The 12,991-nt window shown below is 39.5% G+C and overlaps 1 protein-coding gene across 1 annotated transcript; it reads left to right on the top strand.

Annotated features, from left to right (window-relative positions):
• The first annotated feature begins 434 nt into the window (after positions 1–434).
• On the top strand, positions 435–12,766 carry LOC143753988 (protocadherin-like wing polarity protein stan). Its single transcript, XM_077246927.1, has 15 exons — positions 435–491; positions 3,400–3,507; positions 3,926–4,039; positions 4,122–4,215; positions 5,914–6,026; positions 6,119–6,292; positions 7,923–8,048; positions 8,147–8,398; positions 8,538–8,636; positions 9,319–9,491; positions 9,609–9,757; positions 9,895–10,202; positions 11,933–12,043; positions 12,333–12,524; positions 12,665–12,766. The coding sequence occupies exons 1-15, from the start codon at positions 435–437 to the stop codon at positions 12,764–12,766; spliced, it is 2,172 nt and encodes a 723-aa protein (XP_077103042.1).
• The last annotated feature ends 225 nt before the right edge of the window (positions 12,767–12,991 follow it).

The following is a 12,991-nucleotide window of genomic DNA, read 5'->3' as shown; positions in this document are numbered from 1 at the left end:
AACTTTACGATGTGTTCATAACTCGGGCAAAAAATAGGAGAGGCTGGTGGCTGGCGTGAATCCTTCCACTGAATCCTCATTGTGGCTGGTTTGTTCTGTCACGAAACTGGTAAATAGTGAAGCGAGGATTCATGTGCAGGAAACTCAGGATCTTTATTAATCAAAACAAAACTACAAACAAAAACTCCCCGTGGGGGAAAACAAGACAGGCATATGGCATAAAACAAGGAACATGAGGGAACATAGACAACGAACCAGCACAGGACTGCAAACAAAGGGAGACTAAATAGGAAGCAAACAAACAAAGGTAAAGAACAAGGCAAATCAATCAATAATCAGGTAACAAGGGGCCAGGCAAATGACAAGAGAGCACATGGCACAAGGAATACAAGACAAGCCATGTGCTCACAACAAACCAGACTTAGCACAAACACATGACAAACCGGGGATGTGAGAGCTCTGTCACCAAACCAGATATAAACCAAACAGAGGTGACAGAACCCTGACACCTACTTACCTAGCATCAGGAGGGGTGAGTGCCGGCATATTGGTGAAGTGCAAAGAGTGGATCCATGGACCAGACTTTCTATAGAAGAAAGAAGAGGAATGGCCTAAAGAGTCCCTGGGACCCATATCTCTATCACTCGATGATCTTGAAGTTAAAAGGAACACCACTGTTTATAGTACTGTCATTAAAGAAAAGGAAAATCCTACCAGCCAACTGCTTAACTATTTCTCAAGTTGGACAAAGCTAAAGTTGGCAGTAGCATGGTTCTTGAAGTTCAAGAATATAATTTGCTTGCTCACTGCAAAAAGAAAAGAAATACAGCGAACCTGCGTGAATAAGGACACTCAGAGCCAAAACAAGGTATGTAATGAAATTAAAGCATTCAATACATCACTTTGAGGACAATCCGTATGCCTGGATGATGTCTTGAAAGCAGAAAAGGCCATTGTTAAGTAAATACAAAGGTATTCCGAGGAAATGTCAAGAATTGAAAAGACATAATTTGTTGGAAAGTGCTTGAATAGATTCAGCAGCCTGTACAAGTTAGATCCTGTGATAGATGATGGAGTTTTGAGGGTTGGAGGAAGTTTGGACAAGTCTGCAATTCCTGAGGAGACCAAGCGACCAATAATACTTCCAAAAGATCTTCACATCTCCACACTTATCCTTCAACACATACACGAACAGCTCGGACAAGCTGATCTTCCACCTTTTAACAATGTTGGCGTTGACTACTTTGGACCTTTCGTGACAAAAAGAGGAAGAAGTCAGGTGAAAAGATATGGGGTTATTTTCACTTGTATGACAAGCAGCGTAGTTCGCCTAGAAATGGCTCACTCACTGAACACAGATTCCTGCATTGACGCTTTAAGAAGATTCATTGCCAGAAGGGGCCAAGCACTGCATATTTGATCCGATAATGGGACTTACCTGGTGGATGCAAAAAGAGAGATACAGAATTCACTTTCAGAATGGAACCAAAGCATAATCCAGAAGGCAATGCTCCAGAAAGGAATTCAGTGGACTTTCAATCCTCCAAAAGCCTCACATCATGGGGGAGTATGGGAGAGGCTCGTTCAAATTTTATTTTACAACAACACACCCTCGATGATGAAGGACTACAAATACTCTTTTGTGAGATTGAAGCAATTTTGAATAGTCGTCCCATTACCACATTGTCTGATGACCATCATGATCTGGAACCTTTGATACCAAATCACATTCTTCTGTTAAAGTCTAGCCCTACATTGCCACCTGGCTTGTTTCAAAGGTCAGACGTATACAACAGACGTCGGTGGAGGCAAGTACAATATTTAGCAGACCTGTTTTGGAAGAGGTGGTCCCAAGAGTACTTACCATTACTACAGGAACGACAGAGATGGTTTACTGCAAAAAGAGGACTGCAGAAAGGAGATATTGTGCTAGTCGTGGACAGATCAGCACTTCTTGGATCATGGCCATTTGGAAGAGTAACAGAAGTTCTACCTGATTCCAAAGGACTCATAAGAATTAAAACTTAAGACAAAGACTGGTTTCTTGGAAAGACCTATTACCAAACTTTGCTTGCTATTGGAAGATGCAGAAAATTAGATCTGAACCATAGAAGTGATGACTGAATAATGATTAAAGGATGAGTTTTCATTTTTCTTGTATAGACTCATTTGGCTCCATTTACATTTAATGTATTGTAATTGATGCTCAAAGGATTAGCTCACTTTTAAAAAAACTTTTGCTGATAATTTACCCATCCCCATGTCATCCAAGATGTCCATGTCTTTCTTTCTTCAGTCGAAAACAAATTAAGGTTTTTGATGAAAACATTCCAGGATTTTTCTCCATTTGATGGACTTCAATGGGACCCAAATGGTTCAAGGTCCAAATGACAGTTTCAGTGCAGCTTCAAAGGGCTTTAAACGATACCAGACGATGAATAAGGGTCTTATCTAGCGAAACGATCGGTCATTTCAAAAATAAATAAAAAAGTTTAAGTTTTATAAGCATAAATGCTCGCCTTGGTCTGCTCTGTGATGCGCGCTCGTGACGTCACGCAATACGCAATAGGCGAGCATTTGTGCTTATAAAATGTTTTTATTTATTTTTGAAATGACTGATCGTTTCTAATGAACTGATCCTTCACTAAAAGTGAACTAATCCTTTAAACGCTAAATTAAGGGCGGGTGTAGGAGCCATACTTACCACCTTATTTAATTTTTATAAATTTGTTCATTTAAATATCAGTTTGTTGTATATTGTTAATTGTGTTTATTTCTCTGAGTGTGTGCCCTCTATAGGTCAGAGGGGAAAAGTTGTATAAAGGATAGGCCACCCCTGACAGGAAGGGGGTGCTGGTGCAAGAGCACACAGTCTTTTGACAGTGCACATGGAGCTAGGCTGGCATGGTGCCACAAACCTGCAAGCGGCCTAAAAGTTGTTTGCTTTGTTACAATGCATCTTTATTTTGATTTAATAAATTTCAGTTATTTGTTTGGAACATCTACACGCCTTTCTGGATCTATTTATGGTAGTTTGCACGTGTCAGAATCATAGCATCAGCATCTCCCACAGTGGACAAGAAACAAGGATTAAAAATAGGAAACTTGTTTTTACCACTACAGCCATCCCTAATTGAATTCACCCAAGAATTTATATGGTTTAATGTGAATAATTATCATACAATATTACACGTTTGATATAATTTGAAATGTCTCAGTGCGAGTGGTACAAAGGTCTCATTCCCAAAGAATAAAACAAAATGGCAAAACAAAAGCTAAAACTCACTTCTTCATCTCAATCATCTCTGATCTAGCTACCGTTTGAGTGTAATAATGTGTGAGCTCAATAATGTGTGAGCTCGGTTTGTGTTTTCTCATTTAAATCACATACCCCGACAGCCTCCAGCACCAGATGAACTTGAAGTGAGAAGTGACGGATACATCAGGTTGACACAACCTCTGAACTACGACAATGCTCAACAGTACATCTTCACCGTGCACGCTAAAGTAAAGACAAACTCTCTGACATCCTACTAACCTCCATTTTATTAACTATTGTTCTAAACTTTAAGGAATAATTTTCCCAAGAGTAAAAATTATTTCGTCACTTACTCACCCACATGTTGTTCCAAACCTCTACACTCTCAGAAAAAAAGCGGGGTGGTACCCTTTCAAAAGGTACACCTTTGTTCCTTCTTTACCCCTAAAGGGTGCATATTACTACCTTGAAGATACATAATACCTGTTCCATTGCCACTCCAATGCCCTTTTTTTCTGAGAGTGTATGACTTTCTTTGTTCTGTGGAACTCTAAAGCAGATTTTTAGTATAATCATCCAAACTGCTTTTACCCATACAATGAAATATACATTTTTGGATGAACTTTAATTTTAAAGATACTAATACAACACCACATTTCTTTGCAGGATAAAGATGAATTCAGTGACACCACAACAGTTACAATAACAGTTGAAGATTTTGACAATCTAAACCCTTATTTTGATCACAGTCTCTACAAGGCATCCATTGAGGAAAACCAGGTAAATGACGTCATGATCAATATTTAAACGCATGTCTGACCAAACAAATGAAACCCTCCATGTCTTTTCTGTCCATGCACAGATAGGACAGTTTTCAGACATCACTCCTGAGGCCATAAAAGCTCAAGATGGCGACACGGGCATCAACGAGCCTGTAGTTTACAGCATAACAGCAGGTGCTGTTAACAGAAGATTTCTACTATTAGTTTTTTGATAGGCATGAAATACGGATTTTATTAAATCTGACAAAATGGAGGGATGCAAGAAGGTCACTTGCCAACATACCCAGGGGGCAAAACACCTGTTTTTTATAAAATCAGACATGGGCTGCTGTTAAAGGTTGTCATATAAAAATGAAATCTATGATGTCTGAGGATCACAACCTGGGTGGACAACCCGGTCAACAAGCTGCTGGAAACTTGTAATTAGGGTCAAAACAATGCTACCTCAAATTCTGCTCCCCGGAATCACCCAATAGTCCAGTCATTTTATGAAAAAAGTTTGAACAAATTGCAACTGAAGCAAACTCAACTGATTTTGAATCCCCAATATGTCCTGAGTAAGGGGAAAAAAGCCCCGTAGAATCCCATTAGGGGAAAGTTTCGAAAAAGACCCAAAAATATTGTCTATTCATTCGCCTATTCATTATTTTTCTCACGTGAATAGGGTAAAAATTTTAACCTTTAAATATCACCATGAAAAGTTGATTACTTACATCAAGACAAACAAAAAATGTATTACATGTTTTTTGAAATTGTTTGTTAACATGGACAAACGGTGCATAATCTAATTACATATGTGCCAATTTGCATAAATACCACAACAAATCTAAACATTGGGTATAGCAGGTGAAAATGTCTTGTTGAATCTTGTTGACATATAACAGTAAAAGACTTAATGTTAAGGTCTGAATGGAACACATTTAGGCTATCCATGAACATTAATACATAGAGGCAGGAAGAATTACTTTAGAAACCAGCCTTTATTAATTATTATTAGATGGGGTTCAGTAATCAACTCAGTAATTTTCATGGTGATATTTAAAGGTTAAATTTTTTATCCTATTCACGTGAGAAAATAATGAATAGGCGTATGAATAGGCTATATTTGGGTCTTTTTCGAAACTTTCCCCTAATGGGATTCTTCAGGGCTTTTTTTCCCTTACTTAGGACATATTGAGGATTCAAAATCAGTTGAGTTTGCTTCAGTTGCAATTTGTTCAACCTTTTTTCATAAAATGACTGGACTATTGGGTGATTCCGGGGAGCAGAATTTGAGGTAGCATTGTTTTGACCCTAATTACAAGTTTCCAGCAGCTTGTTGACCGGGTTGTCCACCCAGGTTGTGATCCTCAGACATCATAGATTTCATTTTTATATGACAACCTTTTACAGCAGCCCATGTCTGCTAAACCCCCTTTGCCCCCTGGGTAACAGTGAAAAGTTAAAGCTGTTTGCTGTGCAATAAATTGACCCTGAAGGAAGTTACGACTTGTTAGATCTAGCATTCTGCACACTTTAAATCAGACACGAAAATAAAGTGTGGTAAGGTTTCCTTTTTTTTAAGGAATTGGAGAGAGATGTGTGTGTGTGTGAATAACCTGTGTCAGTGCTGCATCTCTCTACTATCAATGAAGCTGTGAGTTACATCAAAAAGAGCAATGTTACCACCTCCTTAATGAGTAATGTAATGTACCGATTCAGTAGTGAAGCCATTTTATTAAAGTCGCGGGCAGCATTGACAACAACTCTGTGCTTTTGTTTCTGTGCTCCTGAATGTTTCTGTGTGTGAACAGCATGATCTCCAAATGATGTGTGTGATTCTGTTTTAAGTTTCTGATAATGACACAGCAAATATCCACATTTCTGTTCCAGTCCTTCCAAAAAAATATCAAAGCAACTTTGAAATGAATCAAAACAGTGGAGTGATATCTGTGACAACAGCACTAGACAGAGAGGAAATCGACCAGATAACTGTTCACATACAGGTATCAGATGTTTCTGAAGACATTCAAGAATCTGAAGAGATTTCATTATTTTGATTGTTCACATTTTCTATTCATCATATCCTTATAAATAGACAACTCAGCAGGATGATGCCAGTAAAACGGCTAACGCTGTGGTGTCCGTCACCATTGAGGATCTGGACGACAACTCTCCGAAATTTGACCAGGATGAATACACGCAATCTATTCTGGAAAATTCACCACAGGATCAGTTGGTTCTTCAGACTAGAGTCACTGATCTAGACCTGGTACTGTTGTTCCTAAAATGGTGACTAAAATGGTGAAACGCATGAAAACTGTAATGAAAAGTCTGGTTATATTTGACATTTTAATGAAACGTAAAGTATAGAAATGCAAGTTTACAAGCCATAACATTAAAATCTTTTTTCTTACTGGCCAAGTCTTCAACCTTAAAACTGTTATAAACAAGGGCGTAGGTTTAGGGGGGGACGCTGGGTACTTGTCCCAATCAATATTTTGAGATGACAAATTTGTCCCCACCAATATTTAGCAAGCTCCTTTGAACTGCTATTTTGATATTTGCGCTGCATTTGGATCTTTGCGCTGCTATTTGGATCGATTCCAACGGCCAGGACGACGACAGTACAAGATACGCCGTAATTTGATTGGCGGCGGGGTATCTGACAGGCAGGCTACACGCGCGGGCCGGGACTACTTTTAGTGCTTGCACTCACGGGCAGCGAGCGGGTCGGGTCACGGGGGGTGTGTGCCTGTGTGTTTGTGTGTGTGTGTGTGTGTGTGTGTGTGTGTGTGTGTGTGTGTGTGTGTGTGTGTGTGTGTGTGTGTGTGTGTGTGTGTGTGTGTGTGTGTGCGCGCGCGCCTGACGAAGCCGACGGTAAGTTACCAGGGCTGTCTCTGCCTGCCATATTCAAAGGCCAGAGTAAAACATTTTAATATTCCGTTTTTGCCCCTTTTTGTACTTTGTAGATCAGCTATGTCACCCAAGAAGAAGAAAGGGGACATACGAAGCTTTTTCATAAAGCAGAGTGTAAGTAGGCAAAAATAACTAGTCACACAAATAGCATTTAGTAGTAGTGACTGACCAGGCTTTCAAATGCAGATTCTACTGTGGAAAATAGTATTAACTGGTGATCCTGGTTACCCAGGATATTGTTACAGTTAAACCTAGCTTCTGCAATCTTTCAAGGTTAGGAGCATTAATTAGGGGTGTGCAGCACGGATAGACTCATAGAAGTCGGGCTATCATGATAGAATGCTAACTTACGTTAGCAAGTCACTGAATGTTAATTAGCCTACCTTAACTTAGAATCTTGCAGTCATAAACAGTGGATCATCTGAGACATTTTTCGTTTCTACATTCTGTTTATTTAATGTATTTGTGAGTGTAGCCTACTTGCTAGACACATGTGCTGGAAAAATATGTTGGCAATGTTAAAAAGGCAAAAGTTAACACTGTTGGTTATTCAAATATAATGAATCATTATTTGATTGATAATATCCAAATAACAATATCTGGTAGGAGGGTTAAACTTGCTAGCCATAGGATAGACTACAAAATTAATTTACCATTTTGTATGCAGGAAAAGACAGCATCAAACCACAACAGATTTACATTTATTCATTTAGCAGACAATTTTTATCCAAAGCGACTTACAATTGAGAACAATAGAAGCTGTTAACCTAGGATAACAATATGCAAGTTTTATGACCCTTCCCAGTTTAATCTAATGCACTTTTTTTTAAGAATAGAATGAGGGGGAAGGGGGAGGGGGGGATGTCCCCACCAAACCTGAGACCAAACCTACGCCCATGGTTATAAACTTAAAGTTTTTTATCAAGCCAACATTCCTAGTCTGTTTTGATGTACTTACCTTTTCTAGTTTTCTCTCTGATTAGGGTGGGTTCTCTAAAGGTCACTTTATCATGGATAATGGTACCTTCGTTATCAACAGTCAAGGAGTAATATCACTCCGGAGCGACGCTTCCTTGGATAGAGAAACTGTAGACAATTACATCCTACAGGTACAAAGCAATCACATTCATTTCTTAAATGCAGCTATTTACAAAATGTCCAGGAGGACTATTCATTCTGAATGAGATGCTTGCATTGTCTTTCTCAGGTTGTAGCTGTAGACCAGCCTGTCGATGGTTTAAGCTCCACAGCTCAGGTCATCATCACTGTTCTGGACGTCAACGACAACAACCCACAATTTCTTACTCTCCCAGAGACCATTGAGATTCAGGAAGGTGTGTACACACCCTCGTCACCTGGAGAGGTGTGCAAAATCTCAGCCACAGACGCTGACATTGGCGACAACGGACGTGTCACCATCACTACTCACTCACACAGTGAAATATTTAGATTCAGAGAGGTGAGGGGACTTATGAGGAAGGCAGCTGTCACTGTGCCTACAATGCATGATATCATTATTTTATAAATATGAAATTGTAATGTCAATGTTCAGATCTAATTTTTTTTGTAAAAATCTTGCTAATTTCATTCACTTGTAGGATGGGACTCTTCTAGCCATCAAGAAGCTGGATCGGGAGACACAGGAGGTGTATGATGTGGTCATTGTTGCTGTGGACCATGCAGTCCCACAGAGAAATGTACAGAAATAATATCTATTTATTTCTATTATTGCATGATAGTTCAATTCAATTTGCGATTGGAATATTCTGTGGCATTTCCTGCCCAGATTTACAAAAAAATCCAAAAGATCACAGAGCGCATAGCATGCTTAAAAACAACATATATATATGTGTGTGTGTGTGTGTGTGTGTGTGTGTGTGTGTGTGTGTGTGTGTGTGTGTGTGTGTGTGTGTGTGTGTGTGTGTGTGTGTGTGTGTAATCTTATTGGCATGCTTTATGCATATCTGGAAGGTTGTAAAGGGTTTTATCTGTCTGCCAGCATACAAAGTTGATTCCAAGGAAAAACTAGTTAACTGATTGGCCATAGCTTCATGAAATATAAACTTTGAAAGATTTCCCCAATTTTGTTGGAGGCGTTGTTTAAGTAACATGACAACCTTGAGCACACTTGCACATTCATTTTGTCCTAAAGGTTATATTTCATTTGAATTTTTGATTTATCCATTCCTAAATGACACAAACATGAAAAAAGAAGCTGCAGTATGTTCTAGATTTTATGCAGATATTCAAAAATCTGGCTACCTGATAATAGTTCAATCCTTACAAGTAAACTACTGTTAATTACAGACATTAAGTTAGATACTACAGATTGCAAATATGAACTTCTGTTCTGCACTACAACGGGTTCATTTTCTGCAGAACATCACCACAGTGCGGGTCAGTATCACAGATGTCAATGACAACGCTCCAGTTTTAGGCTCTGACACCTACAGGAAAAGCATTCTGATTAAAGATGCCAAGGTTGGAGATATGTTACTGAAGCTCTCGGCCACAGATAAAGATGCTGGAAACAACGCGCTAATTAGTTATAGGTAAGCTTGAGACTAAACTTCCATTTCTTTAGGATCAGTAATATGATGGCTAAAGCATGAACACACTTACCTACATCAATCCTTTAAGACAGATGCATGAATATTGTTTTTCTGTAGTTTCTCTGAAGACTCCTCAATGGTCGCATTGGATGCAGAAACAGGAGACATCACTTTGATCTCTGACCTTAGCGGGGTCACAGAAGACACACTGCTAACCCTCACTGCTATAGCGACAGATCATGGAACACCACCAGAATCTGATGAAGGTTTGGGCTTAGTTTGCGTAATATTCCTTTAGTGATTCTGGTGTTAAAACAATGCAGATAATGTGAGCAGTTTTTATTGGGAGCGCTTATTTCCCCCTGATAATTTGATCATTTCTTCTGATTTCTTCTCTCTGTAGCCAAAGTCTTGATCCACTTCAAAATTGCCTCTCTCACTGAGAGTGTGAGTTTTGAAAGCTCCTCTTACAAATTCACAATAAAGGAGAATGAACCTGAGGCCTCAATAGTGGGCAAGATCAGGGCATTAACAGGAAGTCCACTGGTTACAGTCAGCTATAACATGAAGTCACATGAGGATGTCTTCTCTGTGGATGGTGAGGGAACCATAAAAGCTTTGAGACCGCTGGACAAGGAGGAAGAGGAGTGGTACATCCTCACAGTAGAAGCCATAGACTCCAGAACTCCTACAAATACTGCAGAGACAACGGTACTGTTCTTACTTTAAACTAAGGCCAGAAACAGACTCTACACAAGTATGCAATTTATGTTAACGGGATAATTACTCACCTTTATGTCGTTTCAAACCCATAAAACCTTTGTTCATCTTCGATACACAAATTAAGATATTTCTGATGAAATCCGAGAGTTTTCTGACCCCACATAGACAGCAACGTAATTGCTTTCAAGGCCCAGAAAGGTATAAAGACATTGATAAAATAGTCCATGTGACTCCAGTGGTTCAAATGTAATGTTATGAAGTGAAGAGAATAGTTTGTGTACAAAAACCCCCAAAAATAGTTACTTTATTCAACAATCTCTTCTCTTCTACGTAATTCTCCTATGCTATTGACGTAGTGAATACAGTGAAGTGCTTCTTTGTTCTCCATGGCTCACTATTGGCCAGCTCCTGCGTCAGCATCACACGCATGTGTCGTGGTACTCACATAATCAGCACAAAAAGTGGTAAATTAAGTTGACTGGACATGATTTGGAAAGGCACACACCTGTCTATATAAGGTCCCACAGTTAACATGGAATGTCAGAGCAAAAAACAAGTCATGAAGTCCAAGGAATTGTCTGTAGACCTCCGAGACAGGATTGTATCGAGACACAGATCTGGGGAAGGGTACAGAAATTTTTTTCGCAGCATTGAGGGTCCCAATGACCACAGTGGTCTCAATCATCCATAAATGGAAGAAGTGTGAAACCACCAGGATTCTTCCTAAAGCTGGCTGTCCAGTCAAACTGAGCGATTGGGGGATTCTTGGTCACCTTGCCGACTAAGGCCCTTCGCCTTGGTCGGCGAGGTGACCAAGAACATGAAGCTCTGACAAAGCATAGCGATGGCAGGAACTGGGAAACTAGTCAGGATCGAGGAAAAGATGATATACAGAGACATCCTTGATGAAAACCTGCTCCAGAGCACTCTGGACCTCAGACTTGAGCGACGGTTAAAATCTTCCAACAGGACATAAACTCTAATCACACAGCCAAGATTACAAAAGAGTGGCTATGGGACAACTCTGTGAATGTCCTTAAGTTGCCCAGCCAGAGCCCAGACTTGAACCCAATTGAACATCAATTTTTAGAAAAATAATTAATTTAATCCAGTTTGGAATAAGGCTATAAAATAACAAAATGTGGAAAAAGTGAAGCGCTGTGAATACTTTCCGGATGCATTGGAGTCACATGGACTATTTTAACGATGTCTTTACTACCTTTCTGGGCCTTCAAAGTTGCAATGACGTTGTTGCATATGGCCATCCATCCATCAATTCTAAGGTCTTACAGGTTTGGAATGACATGAGGGTGAGTAATTAATGACAGCAATTTCATTTTTGGGTGAACTATCCCTTTAATGCATTAATTATATCTCAAAATGCAGTGACAAGCATGTGCAGTTAGAAGTATTTGTGTTCACATACTTACATAGAGTGTTTCTGGCCTAAGTCTTAGGCTGAATCCAAAATCACATCCTAAACCCTCAACCACCAAATCCACTACATTAGTGCACTAATACGTTCACTTGAAGGAGTGAATGAAAACAAGAGAGTGAATTCGGACAGCCATTGAGTGTATGTCCTATTTGAGCGTATAGGGGGCGATTTCGGATTCAACCTTACTCTTCAAGCATGTCAAAGCCAAAGTTTCTCTTCTTAAAAGAAATCTGGCACAGAGAATTTGACTTTCTTTGTCTCTCTCTCTCACTATCTTCAGGTCAACATTCAGGTTGAGAACATGAATGAGGCTCCTGTGTTTGATGCTGAAATATATAAAGCAGAAATTTTCAGTATCTCTCCATACAAATTCCCTATAGTGAAGGTCCAGGTGAGTGTGGCTTGGCATAGACATCAGTTATAAATGCAGTGAATGTAGTCAGATCTATTTTATAATTAGTGGTGTTCACTAAGGCAAACGTCACTGTTACTGTTGCTATTGCTCATACTAAATGGCTAGCGATTTGTTAAAACCCTAAAAATGTGTTAATTAAAACTAAATCCATACAATAATCCCCGAATGGGATCCCCTAAAAGGTTTTCTGTAGTGTTTGATATTTTTTTGCAATTGATTTTTTTTTTTAGTAAATGTGGTTGAAATGTGGTGGTGTGTCCCTCAGGCGTCGGACCCTGATGTGGGCGAGAGCTCAGAACTGCAGTATTCGCTGCAGGAGTCCACAACTCTGCTGGATGTGGAGGCAAGCACTGGTCAGATCTACGTACTGGATCCATCCAGTTTTAAAGACAATCTGTTCACCTTTCAGGTTAAAGCCACTGATAAACATGGGTTGTTCACGACTACAACAGTACAGGTGAGCAGATACAGAGAGAGAAAAAAGACAAACATTTTGTAAGACTGTTTCAAATCACCAATGGCATTTTGATTTAGAATAGAGCAGTAAAACAGAGCAGTCGATGCAAAGATTGACTTCTTTGTGTTTGCCACCTGCAGATCAAAGTAAAACAAAGTGTACATCATGACAGTGTCTCAGTAATCTCCCTAAACCAGCCAGTATACATAGTGGAGAAGATGATACCAGAGATGGAAGAGTGAGTAATCTCTGTTTGTTATTGAAACATGTTATTAAAGGGATAGTTTACCCAAAAATGAAAATTCTGTCAGTATTTACTCCCCCTCATGTTGTTCCAACCCCGTAAGACCTTCGTTCATCTTCAGAACACAAATTAAGATATTTTTTATGAAATCTGAGAACTGGGTCACTCCTCCATACTAGTCCATTGGCTTCTTCAGGGATTGAAACTTGCCGGCCTCGAAAAG

Source organism: Siphateles boraxobius, unplaced genomic scaffold (assembly GCF_051911475.1).
Source record: "Siphateles boraxobius isolate OS27281-9 unplaced genomic scaffold, OSU_SipBor_1 29, whole genome shotgun sequence".
NCBI classification, from domain to species: domain Eukaryota; kingdom Metazoa; phylum Chordata; class Actinopteri; order Cypriniformes; family Leuciscidae; genus Siphateles; species Siphateles boraxobius.
The sequence above is the reverse complement of the archived record's forward strand: the minus strand, read 5'-3'. Positions and strand labels throughout refer to the sequence as shown.